The 15,404-nt window shown below is 38.4% G+C and overlaps 2 protein-coding genes across 2 annotated transcripts in view; one reads left to right on the forward strand and one right to left on the reverse strand.

The window, feature by feature from the left end:
• kif3ca (kinesin family member 3Ca) overlaps positions 1 to 2,902 on the forward strand; it is a 31,513-nt gene extending 28,611 nt beyond the window's left edge. The window contains exons 5-9 of the mRNA XM_006792729.3: positions 244 to 360; positions 596 to 704; positions 1,586 to 1,731; positions 2,095 to 2,178; positions 2,268 to 2,902. Coding sequence (XP_006792792.1) covers positions 244 to 360; positions 596 to 704; positions 1,586 to 1,731; positions 2,095 to 2,178; positions 2,268 to 2,337 — 526 coding nt within the window. The 3' untranslated portion in view covers positions 2,338 to 2,902. The remainder of the gene's footprint in view (positions 1 to 243; positions 361 to 595; positions 705 to 1,585; positions 1,732 to 2,094; positions 2,179 to 2,267) is intronic.
• A 9,666-nt stretch (positions 2,903 to 12,568) lies between these two features.
• On the reverse strand, positions 12,569 to 15,360 carry LOC102799031 (toll-like receptor 5). Its single transcript, XM_006792730.3, has 2 exons — positions 15,251 to 15,360; positions 12,569 to 14,601 (listed from the first exon to the last, which is right to left on the reverse strand). The coding sequence occupies exons 1-2, from the start codon at positions 15,299 to 15,301 to the stop codon at positions 12,724 to 12,726; spliced, it is 1,929 nt and encodes a 642-aa protein (XP_006792793.2). The 5' UTR covers positions 15,302 to 15,360; the 3' UTR covers positions 12,569 to 12,723.
• Positions 15,361 to 15,404: the final 44 nt, after the last annotated feature.

Consider the following 15,404-nt stretch of genomic DNA (forward strand, 5'->3'; position numbering starts at 1 on the left):
GCTAAACCTATAAAAAAGCTTCTAATCAAGAGTTCATTTATCAGTAGGTTTAGTGTTTATGAGTAAAAAAGACTTTACAAATTCAAAGAAAATCATTTTTTTCTGTTTAAAATGTGAAAAGTATACAAATAAACCCCTAAAATCTTACTCATAGTGCATTTGCTATTACAACCATATGACTCCAGACGTGTATATGATATAATTACATTACTTCTTGCATCACTCTGTGTTGTGAACACGCAGGTATCTGATCATAGAGAACTTCATCCCGCCCGAGGAGAAGAATAAGATAATGAACAGGCTGGTCTTTGACCCTGAGGAAGACCAGTGGAAGTTCCAGTCACTTGTTCCTGCTGAAAGGTCAGCGTCTGTTTTCGATGTAAAAGAATAAACTCTTAAATTTAGTCAGGCTTTAGTTTTGACCTCTGGGCGCCGTGCGTCATATGCTCATCTCTTCTTCTCGTCTTCTTCCGCTGCTGTTTGAGTGGCATCCTCCTTTTTTTCTTCTTTTAGATGTTTTTTTTGGCGTTTTAGAGAATTGATTCCAGATTGGGGTTTTGTGTATCTCATTGATCCCGACTTTTCTTCCGTTCAGTAAATCCTCGCAGATGAAGAAAAGGCCAGCATCTTCAGTCGGATACAAACGACCCATCAGCCAGTATGCCAGGGTTGCCATAGCGATGGGAGGTCATTCCAGATACAGGGTAAGTGTCTGTGTGTGTGATGACTTGACATAAAGCAAGCCCACAAATATAAATCATTAAATTTTAATGTAAAGAAGTATGGTTTTGTTTTTTTTGTTTTTTCATAAATCTTTATTCTGACTGTTATTTGATTAATTATGTAAATTTTTATTTCCATTATAGGTCAGTCAGTTTATATTCAGTTTAATTTGTCCTTTTGGATCCTGAAAGACTAAATGTCAGTTTTTCAGTTTTAAAGATTTCAGGCATGATTTACTCTTATGGTTTTGACCATTTACTAGTAATGGTATTTTTACCATCTGTCAAAGTCAAAGTCAGACTTAAGACTCATTGAAATATAAAAACCAACACTAAACATGAACAGTAAAAAACATGCTGGAATCTTAAGGCACTGAAAATTGAAGGAACTAGAAACCAAGTGGCAAAAATATCATGACGACCTCAGGATCATGACATTACTTTTTTTTTTGTTGCTTTGCTCATAAAAAACCCTTAACTATAAAAACGCACCATACTTTATTAAAGCATTTGCTATGAAATTGATGGACTCAGCTTTTACTAGAGTAACACAGCATTCAGTAAAAGTGACCGAGAGCTACTTAGCCATTGAATGAACCTCCCAGCAAGCAGTTTTTGTGCTGATGTTAATGCCAGAGCAGCTTTCTCTGCAGTTAAGCACTGACTTGTTGCAGTGGGGGCATCCTATTAAAGTACCATGGTCAAAGTCTCTTTGCAATAACAAATGTTTATAAAGGCAGATTGAACGGCTAGTTTCTTGATTTTATACACCTGTTGTTAAGGGGCTGAAAACACTTTTTTTCAATACTTTGATCCATATAATGTGTTACTAACCGTAGATAATGTCTTCTTAATGTGTTCAGGCTGAGAACATCATGTTTCTGGAGCTGGACATGACTCCTCCAAACACCGCGTCAGTCGATCGCTCGAAGGATGGAGAACTGAACCAAAGTCCCTCGGTGGACAGCTCGCCCACCAAGGAGAAAGGCATTCGAAAGTCCCAGTCTTGGTGAGGTCAAATTAATGCAGCCTCTTCTCATATAAATAAAACAGATGTTTCTTTATTGGCATACACTTACTGCACGCTGCTGCTGCTCAGATGTTTCTACATCTGGAAATAGAGCTGAGAATACTTTGTCATTTTTGTGTTTGAAACCCGCTTCCACTGTTCAACCTGTGCATGTGACCTGTGAACTGTAAATGGCTTAGCATCAGAGCATCTCTACAGTAAATGGGATTATTCAGGATTAGCCACACCCTCTTGCCCTAATCTGATGGTTTATCTGTCATTTTCTCAGCTGCATAATCTCAATAATCTGTGATTGTACATATTATACATATATTATACAACTTTTGTTTTTTGTTTTTTCAGGTGTCAGACTCCAAAATCCATGACTTCCTCCCCTTCTAATGTGTCCTTGGCAGCATGTCACGCTGCCACACCCGCGGCGGCACAGTAAAGCTTTAATGAAGAGAGCTTTTTTTTATTGCCATTATTATTATTATTTATTTGATCTCTCAACATCAACTTCCTCTTTTGGCCAGTGGCCGCCTTACAGACTTCTCAGTGAGGCCCACAGCTGGGACACAAACACACCATCACCACCTCTGCTGAAAGCTGACAGACTACATGGAAATGATCTTCTGGCAGGAAACTAAATGACCATATGAGCCTCAGAAACTCTGTATAAATCAGTTCCTCCAGTTCCTCCTCCGGCAGAGCCCTTTTCTCTTTTGCATGTCAGATCATCTCTGAAAACAGCTGGCTGCAGTGCTGAACTGCCCAGACTGTTGTGTGTGTGTGTGTGTCTGTGTGTTTGTGTGTGTCTGTTGTGTACAAAGCGCCGTATGATTGCTTGTTTGTGTTTCTAGTCGTGACCACTGCAGATTTAAAGGTGAAGGTTTCATGTATTCTGGATTTTTCAAAGCAGGTTTGGTCTGTTTTCTATGTAGAAGTTCATCGTCAGAGAGTTTATGTGAGTGTTGGCTTTTGGAAATGAGTACACAAAAAAAAATAAGAATATATGATGTGTACTGTTGTTGGTCAGATGAGGTGCTCAAGACCTGAATGATGACCGTTGTCATTCCTGTTGCCTCCCATCATTTATCTGTCCCCCTGCAGTGTCTAATTTAAATGAAATGTCTTAAAAACTAATGTAATTAAAATGAAGAACACGAGGCATGTCACACTGTCAGAATTATTTTACTGGGATTTTAATTCAACAAACAAACACGGATGGGCGGATTGTGACCAGATCCCAGCAAACTAAATGTGGGACAAACACGACGTTTGTCTGGGACAACGTGGGGCGCGTCAACAATGCTGGCAGGATGTCAAATATATTACATTAACGTGCAAATATTCCAGGTCTTTTGTCAAGTAAATAAGAATTAAACGAGGCCGAAGTGGTCTAATATAATAGTCTTTATATGCTTCTGTATCCTCTGTTATTTCAGCGCCTCCTCTGTGTGGTAATAGTCTTAGTGTTTCAGTAGAGATTATGACATAAATATACTGTGCAAAGCAACTCTAGCACAACAGCCAAACACTCTATTTCTCAGTATAAACTACATCTTAATTTCTTTGTGGCAGTTTCCATGATATTTAGCAAAATCTACAAAGCTTGTTGCTTTTTGGTGACTTGGAACTTTCACTGATGGTCATAGCTTAAGACAGGCTAATCTTTATTTAAATACAAAATAAAGCCTTCTCTTCACAGAATTTAGAAAAGCACATGTTCTGCAGAGTCAAAACGTCAGCCATTGTCTCAGGACAAGGGGACAATAAATAAAAATGCTGTCCAGTCACACATGCAGAGGGACATCTGATCATTCTGGATTCATATTAGATTCATGAATTATACGTAGTTTGTGTCAAAAATGTGACTTTTTTAGAGCGGTGTAGAGTTCATTAAATAAATAATACCATGTAAGTTTAAGCTTTGCCATGAAGATAGTTTAACACAAAAAAACTTTCAACTAATGCATCTCATTGTGCCATTTGGCATCTATGAAAATGCAATTCATGCATCAGGATGGGGTGAACCAGTCGATACTGCAGACTAAAATCTGGCCTCCACTGAGGTGAATTATTGTCCAGCAAGTGTTTTTTTAGGTGGCACTTTTTTCAAAAAGACTGGTGCCTCACAGAGATACATTTTATTAAGAAGACATGAAGTAAAAATGAAACTTAAGCAATTGTTTATTGAGTTAAGGTTAAGTAAATAATTAACCTTAACTTATACATACATATAAATAATTTTATATTAATCCTCGTGGAATATTTATACTGGTGGTCATGTGCACCAGTATGACAGTATTTAGCTTCAGTTTTCCAAACAAAAGGTTATTTTATTAGAAAAACTGCTTCACTGAAAGTGCAAGAAATAGTCTTAACGTGGTGGAACCTATAAAAACAGCTGCTGCTACCTAAACTCACAGGAGGATGCATTTGCCTGGAGGCAACTGTTGTTGTGATTTGGTGCTATATGATATAAAGAAAACTGCGTTGAAATGAACTTCCAGCAACATCCGTGGAACACAGTGCAACTCCTATGGTCGACTGACACTATTTGCCGTATTGCCTTCAACAGTTATACGATAAAAACATTTTATAGGCAGCAGTTTAAACAGCATATGTAAGGAGTAAAAATATATAAACAATATTTACAACAAACACATTCACCAATGAGGCGACAGCAAGAATGGCCTGGACATATCGACATATGGTTTAAAACCAAAAATGGTCACTGGAATTTGGAAGTGACCATTAGAAATCCTGGTTGGCGGTGTTTAAGTTTTTCCTCATCTAAAGTCAGAGAAATCACACCCTGAGTCTGAAAATGTCTTGGAAGTAAAACAAACAATCTGACTTCTGCCTGTAGTTGTGAATCAAAATGATAAATTAAGCCTTTTCTAAACAATGGAAACTTGGACACACGGGTTGTTTTTGGACTCAAAAACATGTCTCATGTGCTGCTGAAGCCACACAAGCTGGCTTTAGTCAAACATTCCTTCATTCAGTCATCTGTCAAAGAGCTTCACCAGCAGCAGCTTCTTTTTCAAACCCATGATCAGTAAAGAAATGAGAACCAGTTGCTTAACTTACAGTGCATGACTGAAGAAACCCCACTGACCACTTCAACAAATCTGTCTGATTAGCCAGGGTGAATCACTACCAATAAACTAAATCAACAGAGGTTGCCATCTCAAGGATGGAGTACCTGTTGTACCAAGGAATCAACATGAAAATATGTTCACTGAACACATTTTTCTCCTTATATTTGCCAAGTGGTTTCTATGAAATAGGTAAAGTAAATAAAAAAGAAAAAAATTATTTTGTTCACTTTTGCGTCAAACAGGGAACCTTCATTTAGCAGGTTGTGTGCAGTCAGGCGTGCACAGTTTAGTGTCACTGGGTTCATTACTTCCTAAAGGGTAAAAGGAGGAAACAGCAGGGGGTCAGACTGACTAACCATCAATGTATTATTGATGCGAAAGGAGGAACTGCAGCTAAACCCCCTCAGTGGGTGTACAACAGCAAAGAAGAGTCATTAACCCGTGTAAAAGTAAAGCGCATACCACCAATGTGAAGCACATCTCCAAACATCAAATCAAATGGAAACTTGGACATTCCTGAGATTTCTTGGCATTTTCAATACATGCTTGAGCTCTCACTGGGGCTGCAAATACTAACAGAAGTCCAAAACCCAGAAATATTTAGTTTACAAAAATTAAACCTTAGGATACTGGAGCCGAATACAACTTGACATTCTGGTTTTAGAATTGTTTTAGTTAAGGGAGCAGAGTAAACACTCATGCCACTTTAATACTCAGTTATGTTAGACGTAAAGGTTTGAAATGGCAAAACCAAACAATTTTCTAGTTACAAATTAATATCAGATGCTTTTGGAATGGTTAAAGCCATTTAGAAACACACACTGAGCATTTTATATGTTTAGTTATCAGTATCTGAGCCTGCAGCTGACCCAGTTTTTAATGTGTATATATAAATATCTAAAAATAGACTTTAACTGCTCTGAAGCTTCTTGTGTTCATGTTGTATAATGGAGGTTAAATCCATTCAACTGCTTTATTGCTGATACTTCTGATACAATATATTGTGCATTTATTTGGATGCTCGTATTAAACATGGACAAGGTTACAAATAATGAGGTCTGTGTTTGTGGAAGTAATCTCTGTGAGCTTCACAGATTACCATTGTATGGTCTTTACCTTACAATATAAAACTCCTTGAGGTATTCAGACCGTGTTGCAAATGTATCGTCCTTTGCTAAGTGGTAGAAGATCAGCATAAATCTTCCTTACAATCAATAACTGAATATGGAAAATACAGGTGTGATGCCACAGCGGAAGCACTATAAGCCGGGGTGAATGCAAAACAAAATCTGTATATAAGAGAAATCATTAAATACTATCCTGGTGAGTTTATGCTGGCAGTTAGAGTTAGATCTTACGTTTAAAGTCTTTAGCATATGAGGGTGCAGTGTCCCTCAGTTCTGCAATGAGATCTGCAACCTCAACCCTCCAAAAAATGGGACATCAGTCCATATTTTGAGTTCAGAACTTGGAATTTAATTCTGGTTACAGATAAGTGCTCAAAAAACAAACAAACATAGGAAAAAAAATCACACCGAATGTTGTTTATGATTCTGAAAGACCTCATTTAACTGCTAATTTGTGTATGCTGTTTAATCTGCAGCATCAGTCCTGCCCCCGAAACGCTCATGAATCGTGTTTTAATTTCTAGGGCAGACAGCGATGCGAGCATGAGCGTGATTTTTTTTGAATAATGTAGGAACAAAGGTATGACGTAACGTAAACAATTTCCCTCTGAGTGCTGCTAATTTATAGACATTTTAGCTGTGGCTGTGGGGGTGGGGAGGAGGGAGGCGAGGACGCGGATGGAAGAGAGGAGGAGGGGTGGATGGATGCAGGCATCCAAAGACAATCAGGAAGTGAGGAATAACTGTGGAGGAGGTGGATACTGAGCCTGTTTCCATGGTAACCTGCCAGTAGAGGGTGAAGGGGATGGGGATGGCATCGATGGGGGTTTGTGTATATGAATGTAACATGGTGGACCAGATGCCATTGACAGAAATACAAAAAGATCACAGCCTCCTTCTCATCAATCGTTTTTCATCCTCAAATCAATAAATTTAGCATTGATTCGTTTTAGGCAGTTTCATTTTCATGTTTTTTCTGGGCAAAGGTGAACAATAACATTTCACTTTATCTTCTCTCACTTAATCTTATTAGTTATGATGCCATTAGCCTTGTTAAGACAGCCAATACTAAAACACAAATAAGTTCACCAAGAAAAACGCCGGCTCTAAAATACAAAAATGAATGGACTGTGAATCCAACAGTGTTACACCTGCTGTGAGTACAGGAGGTCTGAAGGTGCTCCTGAAGATGAAAACTGATCACAACAAAGAAAACAAATGTTCTTCAGCTACTTGTAGACATACTTTGCACAAAAGATCTATCACATGATGGCATTAATCAATCAACACAACGGTAGAAACAGTTAACACGTCATGTTAGGACACAAAATATTTAAATTTGTTAAAAGTTACGCGATTTTAAAAGTGCTAAAACAAAAATGAGATAAAACAGTAAAATAAAAGCAAATGAAGGTTTTAATACTGACCTTTGCTTTGCATGAAGAATATTTTGCTCATACTGTCTAAAATGACATAATATGAGGAGGACACATAGCACTGTGAAAATCTGAGAACAGTATCTGTGGGAGAGAATCTGTAACAGCAAACAAGGTGAGAGAAATGTTTTCATCTTTTGATGGGCCATTAAAGGCTTGTGATGTCTGATGCTTTTATTGTGAAAGGAGAAAGTGATAGCAGAAGAAAAGGAGGAGGGAAGGACAAAAGGTGACAGGAAAGTAGAATCACAAGCAAAAGGTTCGTCATCATTTATTTCATCCTGTGAAAAGGATTGAATAATAATATAAGATTTCTAATAGATTTTCAATGTGAAACTGTGTCCAGCCTGTCAGATTAGCATTTTGTGACTAAGATGATGTTGTAGGCTCAAATAGATTAAATCCAACGGGTTAATGCTATATTTCGCACTTGATTTCATCGTCCTGATTACTCTTCCTGTAAGGGTAACTTTAAATCAACAATGTTTGTTTTCTAACTTTACGTTAAGCCGGATAGATTTATTCAGTTATCAATATAAATTCAAATTACTGTTCAGAGAAACCATGAGAGACCATGTGGCAGGTCAGCCATGATTCTTTCATGGGTTTTATGGGGTTTGCAGAGCCACAATCTTGTATTTACACGTCAATAAGTATTTAGTGAACTATGATTTGAAGTCATTCAGCTACATATACACTGTTTACTTCCCTTTGCTGTGATATAAAAAAACATAATGGCCATCACTGACATGTTTTAGTAGTTTTAGATTTTCAGCTATAAGAAATGCTGTTACAGAATTTATTAGAATCATGTAGTTTTGAATTTTGCAGCCCTGATTGCTGGTTATTACTCGAAAACTAGCACACAAGTTTCCAGGTAATCATCACACTTCTTGTCATTTGAGTTAATAGATTATTAATGTGTAATATGTTATCAATATTTTAATATACTATGGCTAATTGGTTGTTACCTTGGTGTTTAACTGGTAATAGCTTGCTATTTTCATTTTATTAGCTTCTTGTTAACATTTTATTACCTCACTAGTACTACATTATTATCAAGTCATAAAAGAACACTTATATCTTAAATTAAAATCACATGTATTATATGTTTCAAACCTAAATTAGATTATTGATTTGCTTAGTTATAAGTCTTCCAATGATATATAAGTGATTATATGAATATATAATTACACAAACATGTTAGATGTGATTGGCGACACACACGCGCACATGCTCAGGTCTATAAATCTGAGTCTTATCAGCAGTCTGCCCTCAGTCCTCCTGCTCTTGATCTTTAATATTTAATGAAGAGAGGAGAGAGCTGCTTTATTAGGATGGTAGGAGCACATTTGGTTCAATAATTTATGCAGTTACAAGCAGATTATAACAAATGGAAACACAGAAAACAGAGAATGAGCTCTGCTGACGTTCATTTTGGAGTCCCGGTTTAGCTGTTACACCATGATGTGTTTTTGTTTCTAAAAACGCTTCAGTTACCGTCAAATGAGCATTATTTTTGTTGACCTCGTTCTCTACTTATCTCGCCTCAGCAGTTACCAGACCTAATTTACCCGCTAATGCAGCAGAGTTAATTTTATCTCTTGTGAACGCCTTGATTTATTTTTTTAGCTGGATGGAAGCAGCTTCATGTTTATATCTAATATCAGACATCTGATCGCTGCATTGCTGCACAAAAATCCCAGCACTGACAAGACCGGCTGGTGTTGTTTCAGACGTGGCCTTACTGTACTGAAAAGCATCATGGAGGTCAGTGATTATTGACTGAGCTGAGGCTGCCCTCTGCTGTAAGATGTCAGCAAAAACAGCTGCTTTAGCATGAAAGGACACAGCTCGTTTTTACATGTAAAATACATCAGTATATCACATCAGGCTAAAATAAAATACCTGCAAAAAACAAAACAAACAAACAGTCTTTACATGAGTTAGAAAGTCCCTTTTAATTAATGGTTCTACAATGTCAGTGAAAACAAGTTTGATTTGACTGCAAATTTACAGTAGCACCAGCGCTCGTGTAAAATATGACTTTGAATATATAAATGATTCTCTCAAGTTTCCTTCTGTTGTATAGACCGACAATTAAAGCTGGCTTTTGGGGCAGGAATCTAAGTTTGTCCTCTTTTTTGCCCATCTAATGTCCAAGACCACAGGGACAGAAGAGACTGTGAGACGAGTCTGTGATCCAACTTCAAATGACAATTTGAACCAAAAGACCTGCTCCAACTGATTTTTAGTCCAGTTTTTGTTTACTGTGGCATACATCAGCCAGACCTTTGTCTGGCCTTTTCTGGATTTGTTTTCCTATTTCTTAAGGACCGTTATTTTTAGAGATACTGTTTATTTGCTGTAGGTGGTTTTTAGGCTCATAACTTCTTTTTTTGTATAACATTTCCCCAATTTCCTCTTTTTAAAGACACACTGCAAATATTTCTGGTAAGCACTTTTAAATAATCCTGAAGATCTTCAAAGGCATTTCTGTGTATTTGATTCACTTTGTTTTGGGATATATCAATGACTGTGACTTCTTGTTGCAATGCAAATATTCTGCTTTTAGACAGATCCAAAGAAAGGAGTGAACTGTTGTGCAAGCCTTCAAATGTGCTGCGATCTGGATCAGGAAGATTGTTGAATGAAAATCCTCTGTCCATGTGCCCTGAACTAACTAACCTGTTTAAGCATTTTCACGCAACCATTAAATAGCACAGTTAGTCTACCTCAGTTTGATTTGTATAATATGAAAAAACCCCATAATGTCACATTTAAAAACATGAGAACTTACATGTAAGCTTTAAATTTCCAGTTTATCAAACAGCATTGAGCAGTCCTTACCTTTAAATCTAACCTCTCTTCTTCCTCCACTTTAAACCATGACTATGGACCATGTTTATTTTGCCTCTTCTATCTGTTTTTGCGCCCCATCCTGTGGTGATTAATACACAAGCATGATCAACTTTCATGTGTTCCAGTTCTGGCTCAAATCGGTTTGATGTTTGAAAGCTCGCAGTAAAATAATAACTCCCCTCAAATGTTAAACCAAAAGTACTCAAGTCACTTTACTCAGGTAAAGTACATATACTGGAAAATTCTACTTAAGTACAGTAACGAAGTATTTGTAGTTTGTTACTTCCCACCTCTGCAGAAGTTCTTTATATCTAACACATTCTCTTTTATGATAGGTTTATGCTTACAAACCTGCAGGGAAACACAGATGGCAACCACCTGAAGGCCCGTCGTCCACATCACCATGTTCCTTAAAAAAAGAAGTTTAAATCTTCGTTCTTGGGTTAAAAAAATGATGTTGCCTGTCCAAAGTGAAAAGCGAAATTCTACACAGGATTCTGTGGCTGGGTTTTTATCTGTGGGTGTTCACATGTGTTGGGTGTTACATCAGTCACTGCAGGATAAATATAATGCTGAACGGCATTCCCCTTTTTCTTTTGCAGAATCCAGGTTTACACGATGAGGGGAAATACCTTGCATGTTCTGCAGTCCTCTGCTGGTGTGTATGTTTTCCTCCTGCTGGACTTTGCCTTTTGACTTGGCTCATGTGTCCTTTTCTGGTAGGGGGTCCCGTTCTGTTTGTTCCCCTTGGACTCTGGTTGTTGATTTGGACTTTTCTGAACTTACTTGAAGGACACACAGCTCCATTTGAGCTCTAAAACTATATAAAATCTCTACCTAAAGTAAAATACATGCAAGAAACAAATACTCTTGCAGTCTTTGTTGGGCTATAAAGTGCTTATAAGTGAGCCGGTATTACACTTTCAATGATAGCACGTTCGATTGATGTGCAAATTTACAGCTTCACTGACATGCATGCAAAATATAACATAGATTTGAATAAACTGTAAATGATTCACCCAAGCAGATGTTGCAGTCCTGCAACACACAGTGCCTTTTGTGGCAGTAAGTCACATTATGTCTACATTTCTTTTAAAAAGTTGAAGTTTGTTCTATTTTTACTCGTCTTAAGTTACTGTGCCATTAATTGGAGAAGAGGAAACTGATTAAGACAACAGGGAGAGACAACATTGTAGTATGGGATGTACCTTTAAACTCCCCTTCATTTTCCTCGGGTGGTGTTTAGTTTCAGAAAAGAAATGTTTGGGAAAAGGTGATTGTGCAAAAACGTTGAATATCGTCAGCCTCGTCATGTCCTTAAGTACATATTTAGTACTAACATGTTGGCTCTTGACTAATAAACAAAATATTTAAAGCAACTAATTAATGTTAAATATGTTTACCTCCATATGTGTAACTGGGATTAGTTTTGTAGTTTTAGTGGATGATGTTCAATGTGTACTTGCAGATGTCTGTGTGATCGAGTCAGTCTGAAAAAGGTTTAATAGATCACTCAAGTACAATTAGTCTTTTCTCTCTTCCCTCAAATATGTGCCTGTTTTTCTTTTCTTTTTTTCTTTTTAAAGGATTCACTTCATATCCCTTTAATCGTTCCCTGACCCCCTCAGATTTTGCATGGACTACTTAATTTGCCTCGACCTCTACATTGGGTGCTGTTGTGGATGAATCTGTTTAAAAACCCCTGAATTTCTGGCAGCTTCAAATCAGCTTGAATCTACTGGAGAATGTTCATCCATCTGTTTGTCTCCTATATGGATCCTCTTCTTGTTTAAGTTAATGAGATCCTCTTCCAGCATCCACAGGGGTCCTGGACAGGACAGCAAGTGATTGTTCTGGAGCTCCATCTGCTGTTGATATCATAGAATAACATGCATCGCTTTTGTGGAAGGTTTAGAAATGAGTACTTTAGAAGGAAAGCTCAGGTTGAGCAGTTTGCACACAAAGTTAGAGAAGTAAGGTTGACATGCTTTGGACATGTGCCGACGAGGAATGGAGGATATGCTGGACGACGACTGGTGAAGATGGACCTCCAGGCAAAAGGCATGTAGACCATAGGGCGAGATGTTGGCAGATGATCTGCTGCAGCGACCCCTAAAGGGAGCAACTGAAAGAACAAGACTTAAAATTGCAGTACGGAGCTTGTCTGGACTTTTAACTGAACAAAAAGCAAGTAACAGGCCACAATATTATGCGGCCCCTTAATGGTCCCTGAATTTTTAAACATCCTGAATTCACCCCCAGCTTTTCATGAGAAGAGACCATAGCTTTAACTGGATTTTTTTTTTATTACATCTGGGTTGGTTTTTTTATAGTTTCAAATTCAGATCACATGCACAACTTTAATCAATGATACATGATACTGGTACACTCCTCCAGCGATTATTTCATCATGATTTTTCAGCTGAGAAATACATTTTTGCTCTTTTTTAGCTGCTTTCACTGCTGTGAGACCATAGCAGAAAACTCTATCAGAGGAACATTATAGACACTAGCAGGAAATTCACATCTGAGCTCTTCAACAGGACTCAGCAGCGTCACGTTGGTCTCATTCAACCAAGTCAGGAAGCTCTTCAGATCAGTGTTGCAGTGGAATCGGTTCATCCGGAGGTCGAGGAAGCTCAGAGAGCGGAAAGTGGCAGGGTTAGGTGAGGCTATGAAGTTGTTGGAAAGGTAGAGTGCTTTTAGACTTGTTGGAAATGCGTCAGGCTGGATATATGTCAAGGCGTTGTACGAGAGGTCCATCTCTCTTACTGAAGTGAGGCCCTTGAAAACACCTTGAGGGAGCGACTGCAGCGCATTGAAGCTCAAATTGAGACCAGCAACATGCCCAAAATTGTCAAACAGATTGAGACATTTACCCTGAGCCCAAACAGACTGCAGGGAGCTGCTGTGAAGATCAAGAACTGTGAGATTATTCAGGCCGACTCGTCTGCTGAAGGAGCAACTCCTGATTCTGTTTCCTCCAAAAAAGAGATGCCTCAGTCGCTTTAAACCGGTCAAAATGGTGGAGACATCCTTCAAGTCTGTTAATCTGTTGTCCTGAAGGTCTAGATGCATGAGGTGACTGGCAAACTGAGAGATGCTGCTCACTGATGAGGGTGCCAACTTGTTGTCATTCAGTAAAAGAAAATCTAAACTTGGTAGAGGAGCAGGGAAGCCTAAATCTCTCAGAGAGTTTCCTGTTAGATATAATAATTTCAGCTTGGGAAGTCGACTAAATGACTGATAACCCAATGCACCAATGTGATTATGAGACAAATCTAATACCTGGAGGTTTGTCAGAGAAGCAAATGTGTAAGAATAGATTTCCCCAAGCAGGTTGTGTGACAGGTTGAGCACTTTTAAATGATCCTGAAGACCTTCAAAGGCATTTCTGTGTATTTGATTCACTTTGTTTTGGGATATATCAATGATTGTGACTTCTTTCAGTGAACTAAACACCCCCTGTTGCAATGCAAATATTCTGCTTTTAGACAGATCCAAAGAGAGGACTGAACTGTTGTGCAAGCCTTCAAATGTGCTGCGATCTGGATCAGGAAGATTGTTGAATGAAAATCCTCTGCCCATGTGCCCTGACATTTTCAGATGGGAGATTTTTGTCCCCTCGATGGCTTTGAAGAACTGCGTGCACTGGCCCACACCAAACCCGTTGCTTGACAAATCGAGTGTCTGAAAGGTCAGATCTCTGAAAGGATTCCCACATTTGTTCCAGTCAAACTTACCGCTGGACATCTCTCTCAGGTACACTGAGTTTAAGTTCAGAACTGTGAAGGTTTTTCCCTGAAAGGCAGCAAGATCAGACTCACAAATCTTATCAATTTTGTTCAGCTTGAGATTTAGGTCTTTCAAATGAGTCATGTTGACAAAGAAGGGAGAAGGCTGGAGTCTTTTTATGTCGTTACCAAAGAGGCTCAGAGTTTGTAGGGACAGCAGCGGTTCTAGATATTTGTCCCTAAGTATAGATTCTTTAAGTGAGCAGTAATCCAGGTTGAGAATCTGTAGACTTGCCAACCCATCAAAGGCCTGCGGCTCCAGCTGAAGCCCGACGTTAAAGTCGAGTGAAAGCCTCCTCAGATGTTTTTGTCTGCTGAAGGCGTGGTTCCTGATCACAAGCTGTGCATGCTGTCGTCCAAGGTCCAGCACCTGCAGCTCCTCGAGGCCTGACAGGGAGGTGGAGTTGATCTCACTGATGTGGTTCATCTCCAGGTACAAATGGGTGATGTCAGGAGGGAGAGGAGGAACCGAGCGGAGGTTCTGGAAACCACAGTATGCTACGGAGCCCTTTATGAGGCATGATGGGAAACAGCCCGGCACCTGGAAGTTGCACATAGAAATATAGTCAAAGCAGTCAGTCATCAGAGTGAATCAGTCAGCTTCCACAAACACAGATACAGAAGCTCTTTCATACCACACATGAGTTATCATAAGACATCTCTGTGTTGCTTTGTTGTTTTTGAAATAATTTATTTTACTTCTTGTAATTGTTTTTGCTATTATTGTTATGATGTTATTTTTTTTATCACTGTAATTATTCTGGATCTATAATAGTAGGATTTCTCAAAATTTTAAGTATTTATCAAGTATTTATTCTTTTTTGTAGTTGTTAAGGACTTTATGTTTGTTTTAATGGCATAAATTAAACTCTAAATTGTATCATTCTCCTACTGTGAGAAATTTACCGCTAATATCTGAATAATTTCAGAGTCCTCTCAAAGATTTGAACTATATCAGAATACAGTGATAACACTGAGCACCACAGACAAAAGAAATAAATCAAGTGCAAATGAAAGCTGACGAGCAGAAGCAACCCCAAAACAAACTATTCTTTTTAAAACATGTAAATCATTTTTGACCTCTCTCAGTTAGAGTACATTTCCCTCCACACATTCAGAGCTGCTTTGTATATAATTTACATCTCACACACTATATAAATTCACATGTATGATAAGTTTACATTACTAACCTGCAGGAAAACACAGATGGCAACCGCCTGAAGTCCCACCGTCCACATCATCCTGTTCCTTAAAGAAATCCTCTTTGAATCTTCGGTCTTCGATGAAAAGAAAAAAAGATGCGGCAAAAATCTGAATTCTGCAGAGGACTTTGCCGCAGCGTTT

The sequence above is a fragment of the Neolamprologus brichardi genome, chromosome 15 (assembly GCF_056152115.1).
Source record: "Neolamprologus brichardi isolate AB-2024 chromosome 15, ASM5615211v1, whole genome shotgun sequence".
NCBI classification, from domain to species: domain Eukaryota; kingdom Metazoa; phylum Chordata; class Actinopteri; order Cichliformes; family Cichlidae; genus Neolamprologus; species Neolamprologus brichardi.